Source organism: Pollachius pollachius (genome assembly GCF_949987615.1).
Source record: "Pollachius pollachius genome assembly, chromosome: 13".
In the NCBI taxonomy this organism is placed as follows: domain Eukaryota; kingdom Metazoa; phylum Chordata; class Actinopteri; order Gadiformes; family Gadidae; genus Pollachius; species Pollachius pollachius.
Genome location: NC_136946.1, coordinates 501,973 through 514,472, shown reverse-complemented (window position 1 = coordinate 514,472; position 12,500 = coordinate 501,973). Strand labels below are relative to the sequence as shown.

Below are 12,500 nucleotides of genomic sequence, written 5' to 3'. Positions count from 1 at the left end.
AGCAGATTTAAAAAGAAGCGTCTCTGAGCCACAGGGGTATTTACACGTTTCATTGAGAACCCAACACTATTCTTAACAGTGAGAAAGAACCGCACCCTGTGTGTGTGTGAGTGTGTGTGTGTGTGTGTGTGTGTGCGTGTGTGTGTGTTTGTGTGTGTGTGTGTGTGTGTGTGTGTGTGTGTGTGTGTGTGTGTGTGTGTGTGTGTGTGTGCGTGCGTGTGCATGTGTTCATGTGAGGGGTGTCAGGTGAGTTCTACTGTAAGTTACACTTCATCAGAGACCACCAGTTATAACCCAACTCCCAGTCATCTGCAGCAGAGATTCCAGTCCGAATGATCAGGGAGCTATTAAAAGAGAGAGAGAGAGAGAGAGAGAGAGAGAAAATGATGTGAGAAAGTTTGTGTGTGTGTGTGTGTGTGTGTGTGTGTGTGTGTGTGTGTGTGTGTGTGTGTGTGTGTGTGTGTGTGTGTGTGTGTGTGTGTGTGTGTGTGTTTGTGACTACAGTGCCCCCTAGTGTCCTAGGGCGGTACTGGCGGCTGATTGAGTGAAAACTTGTTCCTAGTGGAGTTTGACCGTTTTAACTCCACGGAGCGCGTTGACCGTCGCTTCCCGCCGGTGGCTCCAGTCCTGGTTAGCGTTAGTCGGTAGGGTCAGCATGTTACTCACTTTCTTTGAATTGTGTAGCAGTTAGTGTCCGTTAGGTATTAATTTTATGCTAATTATATTTAAAAAACCTTGAATTGAGGTGTTTCAGTGTTTTGCTCCGGGTCTAAACAGCTGTAGGTTTAGCTGATACTGCTAGCCTGTAGAGCTCACGGCTCCTGGGTCAAGCTGATTATCTCTAGAATCGTTCGGGATTATTTTGTCTCATATTTCTAGAATACATTTGTGGGATTATTTCGTGCCTCATAGTACATCAATGTAGTCTGATAACTGTGTTTCATTTATTGTGGATTTTTAAGGCTTTTGCTAGTGTAAAATTGAGGATATATCATCATTATTTATTATTAAATAATGATGATTATTTATGATTATTATTTGATCGGTCTGAGAGCTGGTTTCAGCTTGGTTTGTTAATCTCCAGAATACATGAACCTCCTCCCAACTCCTCCTCCTCCTCCTCCTCCTTCTGCTCCTCTTCTCCCTGGGGGCTTCTGAGAACATAATGTAAAGGTAACACACACGCACACACGCGCACAAACACGCACGCACACATATACGCACACACACACGCACACACACACACACACACACACACACACACACACACACACACAAACACACACTCACACACACACAAACACACACAGACAGACACACACACACATTGCGAGACACACTCACACACATCTTTTCCACATATCTTTACATGGATGTCAATGTTACTGAATCATTGAACCCAATAATACCGTTTTACTTCTTAAAATATTTAATAGTTTTAATCCGTACATGGTTACATATATCTGTACAATCGTCGACTCCCAGTCTCATAAACAGGTTCCCCGTTTTGGCCGACACACAGGAATTCAACTCGCCTCCTTTGCTCCCGAGAGAATATCATAACGTTGGCGTTATGACACTTCTCTGAACGTGTTGGAACTCCACCTGGAACGGTGGGTTCACCGCTCTCTGGCGGTCAGAGAGCCTCACAGGCGCGCACACACGAACACCCGCACACACGCGCACACACGCACGGGCCCGGGAACGCACACGCGCGCGCAGGGTGAGGTTTCCAGGCTTGAGTCAGGTCCGTGGTCCGGGCGTGTCCGTGCGTACGGATCTGGGTCGTCCACAGACTATGAAACCTCTTTGGCCCGCTATCATAAACAGAAACATAACGCTAGACGTGAACTCTGTGGTTATGCCGTCAGGCCGGCCCTGGCTCGCTCTGGGAGCGCTTCCAGAGGATGCAGAGGACGCAGGATGCCTCTCTCATGCACCTCCAACGCTCGGCCTGTCCTGCTACCATGGCAACGAGCTCTGCAGAGAGTGTGCCCAAACAGGTCCTCCGTTCAGAGCTCCAGACACAAACTGTTTATTTACTTATTATCACGTTGGGAAATAAAACCGTAAACCTAACACAGATTAAATATAGTCCAAACACTGACCAGACACAGAAGAGTACAAAAGCATGAGTCCGACCCAGGGCCTCCATAAGTCCTGCTCCAGGTGGGGCGGCTGAAATAGCAGGGATCAGCTCCCCGCTAATCCCCTAAACCCTGGCTAAGACAGGGACGTCCATTCCTGACCAAGATCAAAGCTACGGCCACACGGGGACGGGAGGCCCCCCCGGGGTCCCCCCTGAGTCCCCCTGAGCCTCCCTGGGGTCCCCCTGGGGTCCCCCCTGCGTCCCCCTGGGGTCTGCTGGGGTCCCCCTGGGGTCCCCCTGCGTCCCCCCTGGGGTCTGCTGGGTCTACGGATGTCCTCCTGTCTTTTGGTGACTTTCCTCCTAACACTAACTTTCCTTCGAGTGTTCAGTTCAGAGTTCAGTTCAGAGTTCAGTTCAGAGTTCAGTTCAGTGTTCAGTTCAGAGTTTAGTTCAGAGTTCAGTTCAGAGTTCAGTTCAGAGTTCAGTTCAGTGTTCAGTTCAGTGTTCAGTTCAGTGTTCAGTTCAGAGTTCAGTTCAGAGTTCAGTTCAGAGTTCAGTTCAGAGTTCAGTTCAGTGTTCAGTTCAGAGTTCAGTTCAGAGTTCAGTTCAGAGTTCAGTTCAGTGTTCAGTTCAGAGTTCAGTTCAGAGTTCAGTTCAGAGTTCAGTTCAGAGTTCAGTTCAGTGTTCAGTTCAGTGTTCAGTTCAGTGTTCAGTTCAGAGTTCAGCAGAACCCTCCTCAGAAACTGGAGAGTTGATAGCTTGACGTTACCATGTTGAGTGGTAAACACTATTTAAAGTACTATACATAGTATACTAGTATATAACAGTAGTATGTGAGTACTGGCATCAGATACCATGGTGGATCAGGAACCCAGCCTCTCTGGTTCCAGCGGGGCCCCAGGTCTGACCACGGGGCCCATGACTCCATTAAAGATCTAAGGTGGCGCTCTAGTGTGTCGTGGTCCCTGCAGACGGCTGGCGGGGGCCCTTTATCCGCACGGCCAGGAGAGTAATCAAGGGTGGCTGATGCCGGTGAGCTTCCATTTTGAGGAGGAGAATCCTCTTAGCTGAGGCTTGGATAACGAGCATTAGGCCGCTGCCCTACTTCAGAGAGAGGTGAGGAAACCAAAACAACAGAGACAAGATGGCCGCCGAGTCCAAGCAGGTCAAACCAACATGGCTGCCGACCAGAACCATCCCGGGAAGTAATCCTTCCTCCACCGGGAGTTGTAGTCCTCTAGTGGCAGGGCAGGAAGGGGTGGGTGGTGACCCCCCCGTGCAGCTCCACGCTGGCCTCCCCCCAGGACAGCACGTCCCCCGCCAGGTGCGCCCCGCAGCTGGCCTGGCTGTGCACCTCCGCCGGCGCCAGGACCCGGGACCAGAACTGGACGTCCGCCATGTCCCCCACGAAGGACTGGGAGGCGTCAAACCGACCCCCCAGGGAGTCCTGGACGGGGGGGGCAGACGGGTGGGGGACAGACGGATGGCGGTCAAAAAGGTGGGGGACAGACAGGTGGGGGACAGACGGGTGGGGTACAGAGAGGTGGGAGACAGAGAGATGGGGAACAGACGGGTGGGGTACAGACAAGGTTTAGTAGGAAGACATGAGAGTGGTTCTCACGTCTATGCCAGGGGTGTGTGTGTGTACCTGCTCCTGCCCCAGGATGAACACGCCCCCGGCCCTGACGGGGTGCCAGGCAGACAGGTTCTCCCCGGAGCCCTTCTTCAGCCCGTCCAGGTAGGCCTCCCACAGCCCGTCCCTGGTGGACCACGCCACACACACGTGGTGCCACTTCCTGTCCGTCAGCATCATGGGCAGGGTCACCGCCTGGCCACACAGGAAGTCAGGGGTCAGGGGTCAGAGGGCGGGGGGGAGACAGACAGACAGACTGAGTGGGTGTTGGCTGTGGCGCGGACCCACTGGTGTTGGGGCCACTTACGAATGTGTCTGTGGTTCTGTACTGTGTGGTTTGTCTGTCCTCCAGTCCGACTGAGTGGACAGACGGCAGTACACTCTGTCCTCCAGTCCTACTGAGTGGACAGACGGTGGACAGCCTGGGGGCGCTGAAGCTCTGGTTGTCCGTGTCACTGAGTGATTCACCGGACACCAGAGCTGTGACCTCGCCTGCGTCGGCACAGGAGGAAGAGCCAGCAGGGCTTCTGGGAGACGGCCAGGCACTCAGACTAAGAGCTTAACTCCCTGGGTCAGAGTCAGCGTTCAAGTCCCCTGGAGATCTTATGAGATCTTGGGTTCAGCTGGAATCCACCAGATTGTCTTACCTCAAGTGGACCGGCTCCTCCTCAGGTCAAAGGTTTTTACTTTGGAGTGAAACTGTGAAGCTGAGCTCCACTGGTAGCGTATCGGACATCAATAGAGTTAGAAAGAACAGACGCATGTATGCTCCTTCTAACTCTGTTGCTGTTCGATACGTTACCAGTGGAGCTCAGCTTCACTGCGGATTGTAACCGGAGCTAATTGTACTCGTTTTATCATTTCACTTAATGTACACACTTACTGTATGTTGTACGTCCAGGCACTTAATTTACACACTTATTGTATGTTGTATGTCCTGGCACTTCATTTACACACTTACTGTATGTTGTGCGCCCTGGCACTTAATATACACACTTATTGTGTGTACGTCCTGTCACTTAAAAATAGTACTAAGCATTGTGTAGCCTCTTAGCCTAGCAGTCTCTGTTGCATACGTGGAATGGGTTAACCTGGTGATTGTTGTTGATGTTTCTCTTTCTAGTCTTACTGCACTTTGGGTAAAAGTGTCTCCCAAACGTAAATTGCCCGACATGTAAATGTCAACCTCAACCTGGTCTGCCCCCCTGGTGCAGTCCCAGACCCCTTGATAGCGTGAGGTGGGCACACCCACGCGGCTGGTTAGCACCCCCTCTAAGATAGAGGTGTACCCCCTGTAAGATATCTCTTCAGCAGAGAACCCCCTTCACCGCCACAAAAGATCTCTTGACAACATTTTGGAGCTTCTGGATGCGTTTCCTTTCTAACGGATTCTCCTTTCTCCTTATCCATTTTCTCGATTTTCTATTGTCTAGCTTTCAGAATTGTTTACTTTTTAATATATTTGATATTCTTTAGTGATTTTCTGAGTACCCCGTGCAGTACTCCAAAGTAGCCCTAGGGGTACGGTACCTCCATTTGAGAACCACTGCTGTAGTCACCTGAGGCAAAGACCAGGTGGACGGCAGCCAGGGCCCCACCCTGGGTGGACTAGCTCCCCCCAGGAGGACCCCCAGGGACCTAGAGCTTCCTAAGCAGATCTCTGGACCAGGACCAGGACCGGGACCAGGACCAGAACCAGGACCAGGACCAGGACTAGGACCGGGACCAGGACCAGGACCAGGACCAGGACCAGGACTAGGACTGGGACCAGGACCAGGACCAGGACCAGGACCAGGGCTCACAGGACTAGGACCAGGACCAGGGCCAGGACCAGGACCAGGACTAGGACCAGGACCAGGACCAGGACCGGGACCAGGACCAGGACCAGGGCCAGGGCCAGGACCAGGGCCAGGACCAGGGCTCACAGGACTAGGACCAGGACCAGGACCAGGACCGGGACCAGGACCAGGACCAGGACCAGGACCAGGACCGGGACCAGAACCAGGACCAGGACCAGGACCAGGACCAGGACCAGGGCCAGGACCAGGACCAGAACCAGGACCAGGACCAGGACCAGGGCCAGGACCAGGACCAGGACCAGGACCAGGACCAGGACCAGGGCTGGGTACGGTACCTTGTCGTTGATGAGCAGCTCCATGGGGTTGCTGCCCCACTCGATGAGGACCAGCTCGTTGGCCTGGCCCGGGACCGAGTAGGAGAAGGGGGTCCCGAGGCCCGGCCCCCCCGCCCCGCCCCTCAGCCACAGGCAGACGGTGAGGGCGAAGATCTCCTTCAGCACCGCGCCCTTCATGCGGGCGTGCATGTAGCTGGTCCGCAGGGGGAAGCTGATCTGGAACACGTCCGGGTCCTGGGGAGTCTTGTTGTGGGTCGCCGCTGGGGGGCGAGAGAGCATGGGGTCAGGGGGTTAGTGAGTCTGTTACCGGGGGTCAGGGGGTTAGTGAGTCTGTTACCGGGGGTCAGGGGGTTAGTGAGTCTGTTACCGGGGGTCAGGGGGTTAGTGAGTCTGTTACCGGGGGTCAGGGGGTTAGTGAGTCTGTTACCGGGGGTCAGGGGGTTAGTGAGTCTGTTACCGGGGGTCAGGGGGTTAGTGAGTCTGTCAGCGGGGGTCAGGGGGTTAGTGAGTCTGTCACCGGGGGTCAGGGGGTTAGTGAGTCTGTCAGCGGGGGTCAGGGGGTTAGTGAGTCTGTCACCGGGGGTCAGGGGGTTAGTGAGTCTGTTACCGGGGGTCAGGGGGTTAGTGAGTCTGTCACCGGGGGTCAGGGGGTTAGTGAGTCTGTTACCGGGGGTCGGGGGGTTAGTGAGTCTGTTACCGGGGGTCGGGGGGTTAGTGAGTCTGTTACCGGGGGTCAGGGGGTTAGTGAGTCTGTTACCGGGGGTCAGGGGGTTAGTGAGTCTGTTACCGGGGGTCGGGGGGTTAGTGAGTCTGTTACCGGGGGTCGGGGGGTTAGTGAGTCTGTTACCGGGGGTCGGGGGGTTAGTGAGTCTGTTACCGGGGGTCGGGGGGTTAGTGAGTCTGTTACCGGGGGTCAGGGGGTTAGTGAGTCTGTTACCGGGGGTCAGGGGGTTAGTGAGTCTGTTACCGGGGGTCAGGGGGTTAGTGAGTCTGTCAGCGGGGGTCAGGGGGTTAGTGAGTCTGTCACCGGGGGTCAGGGGGTTAGTGAGTCTGTCAGCGGGGGTCAGGGGGTTAGTGAGTCTGTCACCGGGGGTCAGGGGGTTAGTGAGTCTGTTACCGGGGGTCAGGGGGTTAGTGAGTCTGTTACCGGGGGTCAGGGGGTTAGTGAGTCTGTTACCGGGGGTCAGGGGGTTAGTGAGTCTGTTACCGGGGGTCAGGGGGTTAGTTGGTCTGTTACCGGGGGTCAGGGGGTTAGTGAGTCTGTTACCGGGGGTCAGGGGGTTAGTGAATCTGTCACCGGGGGTCGGGGGGTTAGTGAGTCTGTCACCGGGGGTCGGGGGGTTAGTGAGTCTGTTACCGGGGGTCAGGGGGTTAGTGAGTCTGTTACCGGGGGTCAGGGGGTTAGTGAGTCTGTTACCGGGGGTCGGGGGGTTAGTGAGTCTGTCAGCAGCTCACAGGTTCGGTCTGGGAGGGTCTTCAGAGAACTATGATGAGGGCTCTCATTACTGTTGATACTGAGCTACCATCACGACACCGTGTGCACTGGTTCTGTTCAGACTGGAAGACTGATCCAGGGGTCTAACCTGGGCCAGACCAGTGATGGAGCGGTCTGATGGACCGGGTCTACCCTGGGCCTGGGAGGGGGATGGGTCTGTAGGGCTAGCGGCAGTACCGGTCTCGGGGGTTCGGTGGTGCAGGTGGCTGAGGACCGTGTCCAGCTTGCCGTGGGTCACCCCCCCGTGGGGGACTGCCGGGGGGGTGCTGGGGTAATGCAGCCGCACGGGGGGGTGCTTCTTCCTGTGGCGGGATACTTCCTGGTGGTCGTCGTGGTGTCCTCCGTCGTGGTGGTCGTCATGGTGACCAGAGCCGTGGTGGTCGTCGTGGTGACCGGAGCCGTGGTGGTCGTCGTTGTGACCGGATCCGTGGTGGTCGTCGTGGTGACCAGATCCGTGGTGGTCGTCGTGGTGACCAGAGCCGTGGTGGTCGTCGTGGTGACCAGAGCCATGGTGGTCGTCGTGGTGACCAGAGCCATGGTGGTCGTCGTGGTGACCAGAGCCGTGGTGGACGTCGTGGTGAACGGTGCCATGGTGATCGTCGTGGTGACCGGAACTGTGATGGTTGTCATGGTAACCAGAGCCGTGATGATCATCATGGTGACCAGAGCCGTGGTGGTCTCCGTGATGGTCGCCGCTGCCACCATGGTGACCAGAGCCGTGGTGGTCTCCGTGATGGTCGCCGCTGCCACCGCTTCGATGGTTGTCATGGCGACCAGGTCCCCGGTGGTTGGTGTGGTGGTCGTCCCGGTGGTTGCTCGGCCGGCCCTGACTCCGGCCGTGGTGCCGGGCGTTGTGGTGGTCGTAGGGGCGGGGGCTGTTACGGGGGGGGTATCTGTGGCTGTTGTGCTGATTGGTGCGATGGCTGTTGTGGTGGTCGTCACGGTGATTGTCATTGTGGCCTGTATTGAGGTGGTCGTCATGGTGATCGTCCTTGTGGCCTGGACTATGGTGTTCATCATGATGGTCGTCATGGTGGTCCTCATGGGGGTCGTCATGACGGCCGTTGCTGTGGTGGTTGTCATGACGGTCGTCATGGTGGTCGTCTGGGTGGTCGTCATGACGAGCGTTGCCGTGGTGGTCGTTGTGGTGGCCCCTGTAGTGGTTGTGGAGCTGTTCCTCCAGTGCGTTGATCTTCCTCTGCAGAAGATCCCTCAAGGAGCTGGAGTAGGAGCTGGACGAGTTCCTGGCCTGGGAACACAGACCCACACAGACACATCAACCAGTGGTTCACTGGGAACACAGACACATCAACCAGTGGTTCACTGGGAACACAGACACATCAACCAGTGGTTCACTGGGAACACAGACACATCAACCAGTGGTTCACTGGGAACACAGACACATCAACCAGTGGTTCACTGGGAACACAGACACATCAACCAGTGGTTCACTGGGAACACAGACACATCAACCAGTGGTTCACTGGGAACACAGACACATCAACCAGTGGTTCACTGGGAACACAGACACATCAACCAGTGGTTCACTGGGAACACAGACACATCAACCAGTGGTTCACTGGGAACACAGACACATCAACCAGTGGTTCACTGGGAACACAGACACATCAACCAGTGGTTCACTGGGAACACAGACACATCACCAGTGGTCCAACCAGTGGTTCACTGGGAACACAGACACATCAACCAGTGGTTCACTGGGAACACAGACACATCAACCAGTGGTTCACTGGGAACACAGACACATCAACCAGTGGTTGACTGGGAACACAGACACATCAACCAGTGGTTCACTGGGAACACAGACACATCAACCAGTGGTTCACTGGGAACACAGACACATCAACCAGTGGTTCACTGGGAACACAGACACATCACCAGTGGTCCAACCAGTGGTTCACTGGTCTCACCTGCAGGTTCTCCAGCCTCTCCTTCAGCGTCTGCAGGGTCTTGGCCGTCTGGTCGGCCGAGAAGGAGCTGGGCTTACTGTGGGACGGGCTCTTCCTGGGGGGGTGATGGGGGTCTGGGTGATGGGGGTCTGGGTGATGGGGGTCTGGGTGATGGGGGTCACGGTGATGGGGGTCTGGGTGATGGGGGTCAGGGTGATGGGGGTCTGGGTGATGGGGGTCTGGGTGATGGGGGTCTGGGTGATGGGGGTCTGGGTGATGGGGGTCTGGGTGATGGACCCCGTGGGGGTAGTAGTGGTCACGGTAGGGCCCGTGGTGACCACCGCGTCGATCGTTGTGTTCGTTGTGGTGACCGCTGTCATGGCGCCCGTTGTCGTGGTGACCTGTTGTGGACAGACGGGGAAGAATGAGGATGAGTCGCCGTGCGTGAAGGAGCGGAGAACCAACATGGCGTCATCACAGCGAGAGAGGGAGAGCTGCACCGATGAGACGACCAGACGGAGAACGTGAGCGAGACGAGACCTCCCCCCTTTACAAAACAAGCTCCCCTTAACCGTACATCTCATGGACTGTACCTCTTCGTGAGGCAGTCGGCACAACCATCGATCAGCATCAAAGCGGAACACCCTGCTCCATGCTACGCTAACGGGCGCCCCATGCTACGCTGACGACGCTAACGACGCTAGCGGCGCTGACCTATGCCCTGGTGTCCTCCGAAGCCCTCGCACAGTGTCAGCTTGGCAGTGAGCTCCCGGATGGTCTCGCGCTGGTCCAGGATCACCTCCTTCTGCCGCACCAGGCTCTCCCGCAGGTGGAGGATGGAGGCTTTCGCCTCCTCCGACATCACCGCACGCCGGCTGCTGCCGTTGTGGCCGGCGCCGCCGTGGGCCCCGGCCCCCCCGGGGTGGGCCCCCCCGCCGTGGGCCCCCCCGCCGTGGGGCAGGGGGGGGGAGTAGCAGCTGGGGTCGGCCTCCGGCGGGATGGGGGTGCACACAAACTTGGGGCTGACGGCGTAGTCGTGCTCCAGCCCCGGCAGGCTGGCGACCGCCGGGCCGACGGACAGGAGGCAGAGGAGGAGCCAGGACAGGGGGCGGGGCCGCAGGCCACGCCCTCCTCCCCACGCTCCGCCCCCCCGCTGCTTGGGTTCGGGGGACCTGGGCGTGGCCATGGGGGGCTGCGGACAGCGGTGCCCCGGGCGCCGGGGGCGGGGCGGCGCCCTCAGTGTTGCCGTGGCGTCGGGCGGAGGTGAAGTGCAGCTGGATGGAAGTGGCGGAGGTGAAGCATCTCACCAGGAGGTGGAGACAGAGGAGCTCCTCCAGGAGCCTAGGAGGGAGTTCTCCTGGTGGTCTCCTCCTCCAGGAGCCTAGGAGGAAGCTCTCCTGGTGGTCTCCTCCTCCAGGAGCCTAGGAGGAAGCTCTCCTGGTGGTCTCCTCCTCTTGAAGGAGCTTCTTCTAGAGGACCGTCACCAACAGCGCTGGACTCCAGGAGAGCCACACGGCTGTGAAGACATCAGCTGATCATCTTGTATCTTTGGTGTCGCTCCGGAGGTTGTAACTTGGGTCTGACGTCCTCCTCGGCCAAGGCAGGAGCTTCAGCGTCTGGAGGTGTACCCTGAGGAGAGTGAATCCTGTTAGCTTCAGAGGCCAGCCCCCAGCGGGACCTACGAGAGGAAGAGACACACGTCAGTCCCGCTGTGTGGACCTGCTGTCCATCACAACCTGTCCCTGGGTCAGAACTGAAACGCCAACAACCTTAAGGCTCGGCCCTCGGCTCTATGAACATCCTTACCGTACCGACAGAGCTATATTGTTGTTTCTCTTCTTCTGACAAATGGACTTATTGTAAGTCGCTTTGGATAAATGTAAATGTAAATCAGCCCTGTCTGTGGACGACGGCTCTGTGGTAATGAGCGCAGGAGTCGGGGAAGGCTGGAAACAGGTCAGAGAGCGGCCGGTGCCGGTGAACAGGGCCGGGGGAAGGGAGTTTTGGTTGGGGGGCTGTAGTGGGTGAGTGTAGTTACCATGAGACGCAAATTTGGGTTCTTTAATGAATGACACCAAACACTGTTTGACGTTCAGGGGTAGTGGAGATAAAGTCCTTCCTCAGGGATCCATGAATAGCGTCATAGGATATTTCCCTCCGATTTTTTTGTTTCTTTGTTTTGTTTTTGTTGAGATCTCCCAGGTTCAATGTAACGTTACATTAGTGCATGATAGACGGAGGGCCGGAGAGCCTTGTAGTTTCTCATCATGAGTGGTATGAAACATAGGTCATACGCATGCTTTCCTGCTGCACCCCCACTTCCCACGGCTACGCCGGTGACCGGCGGCCGGACGCGACGGGGGCTTGAGGCGTAAGGGTGTTCTACGAGGTATTAGGGCCACTTGGCAGATGGGCTTAAGTGTGCTTTAACGAGGTATTAGGAGCGCGTGGAGGAGGAGGTAATCTGAGCTTCATGTCTGGTGCTCTGAGGCCGTGAGGAGGTGCTGGAGGTCCTGGAGGAGGTCCAGTCCATGCAGCGACGCCATTTTGTGATGTTTTACCAGCAGCAGGAGGGAAACTCCTTATTTGGACCCTTCTCCTCACAGTAGTCTGAATACTCGTTAACACTGATTAACACTCATTAGTCCTTTATTGCGTTTTATCACGTCTTCAACCGGGAGCTCGACAATACATGATGTGAGGATGGACTGAGATCAGAACGAAGGAAGAAATGATCCTTTCCTTAACGTTCTGCGGCCACACCCGTAAACATGATATCTGTTGACAGCAGGAAACCAAACCAAGCACTTCCTGTGTTGATGAAGTCCAGACAGGACAATAGAGTGGTGGGACTGGGGGGTTAACACACAGCCTCCGGGGATCAACACAGGCATACACACACACAAATACTAACATAAAGACACAATGAAAGTAACTTCAGTGGAACGAGTTTGTAAGAGTTGACCCGGCTGGACAGACTGACCCTCGTTAGAGTAGCTTATCTCTTTAGCAGCTCGAGAGAATCCCAGGACGTCACAAGGTCGTCCGTATGAACAGATATCACAGCGTCCGTGGAACTGGGAATAGGAAAGGAAAGGAGACGGGGAGATGAGAGAGTTCCTTACCTGCTTGCTCACCTGGCCGTGCGGACGTCTGGCCACTGTGGTCCTCTGAGAAGGATTGGCCCTGAGGCTGAGACCTTTAATCCCCTACCTCCCTCTCCCCCTCTCTCTCCCTCC

General features: G+C 56.2%; 1 protein-coding gene across 1 annotated transcript; it reads right to left on the bottom strand.

The window, feature by feature from the left end:
- Positions 1-3,326: 3,326 nt before the first annotated feature.
- LOC307084799 (uncharacterized protein) lies at positions 3,327-10,447 on the bottom strand (the record flags this gene model as incomplete). Its single annotated transcript, XM_079749302.1, has 6 exons — positions 3,327-3,536; positions 3,738-3,917; positions 5,857-6,116; positions 7,529-8,600; positions 9,283-9,662; positions 9,976-10,447. The coding sequence occupies 6 exons, from the start codon at positions 10,445-10,447 to the stop codon at positions 3,327-3,329; spliced, it is 2,574 nt and encodes an 857-aa protein (XP_079605428.1).
- Between the last annotated feature and the right edge of the window lie 2,053 nt (positions 10,448-12,500).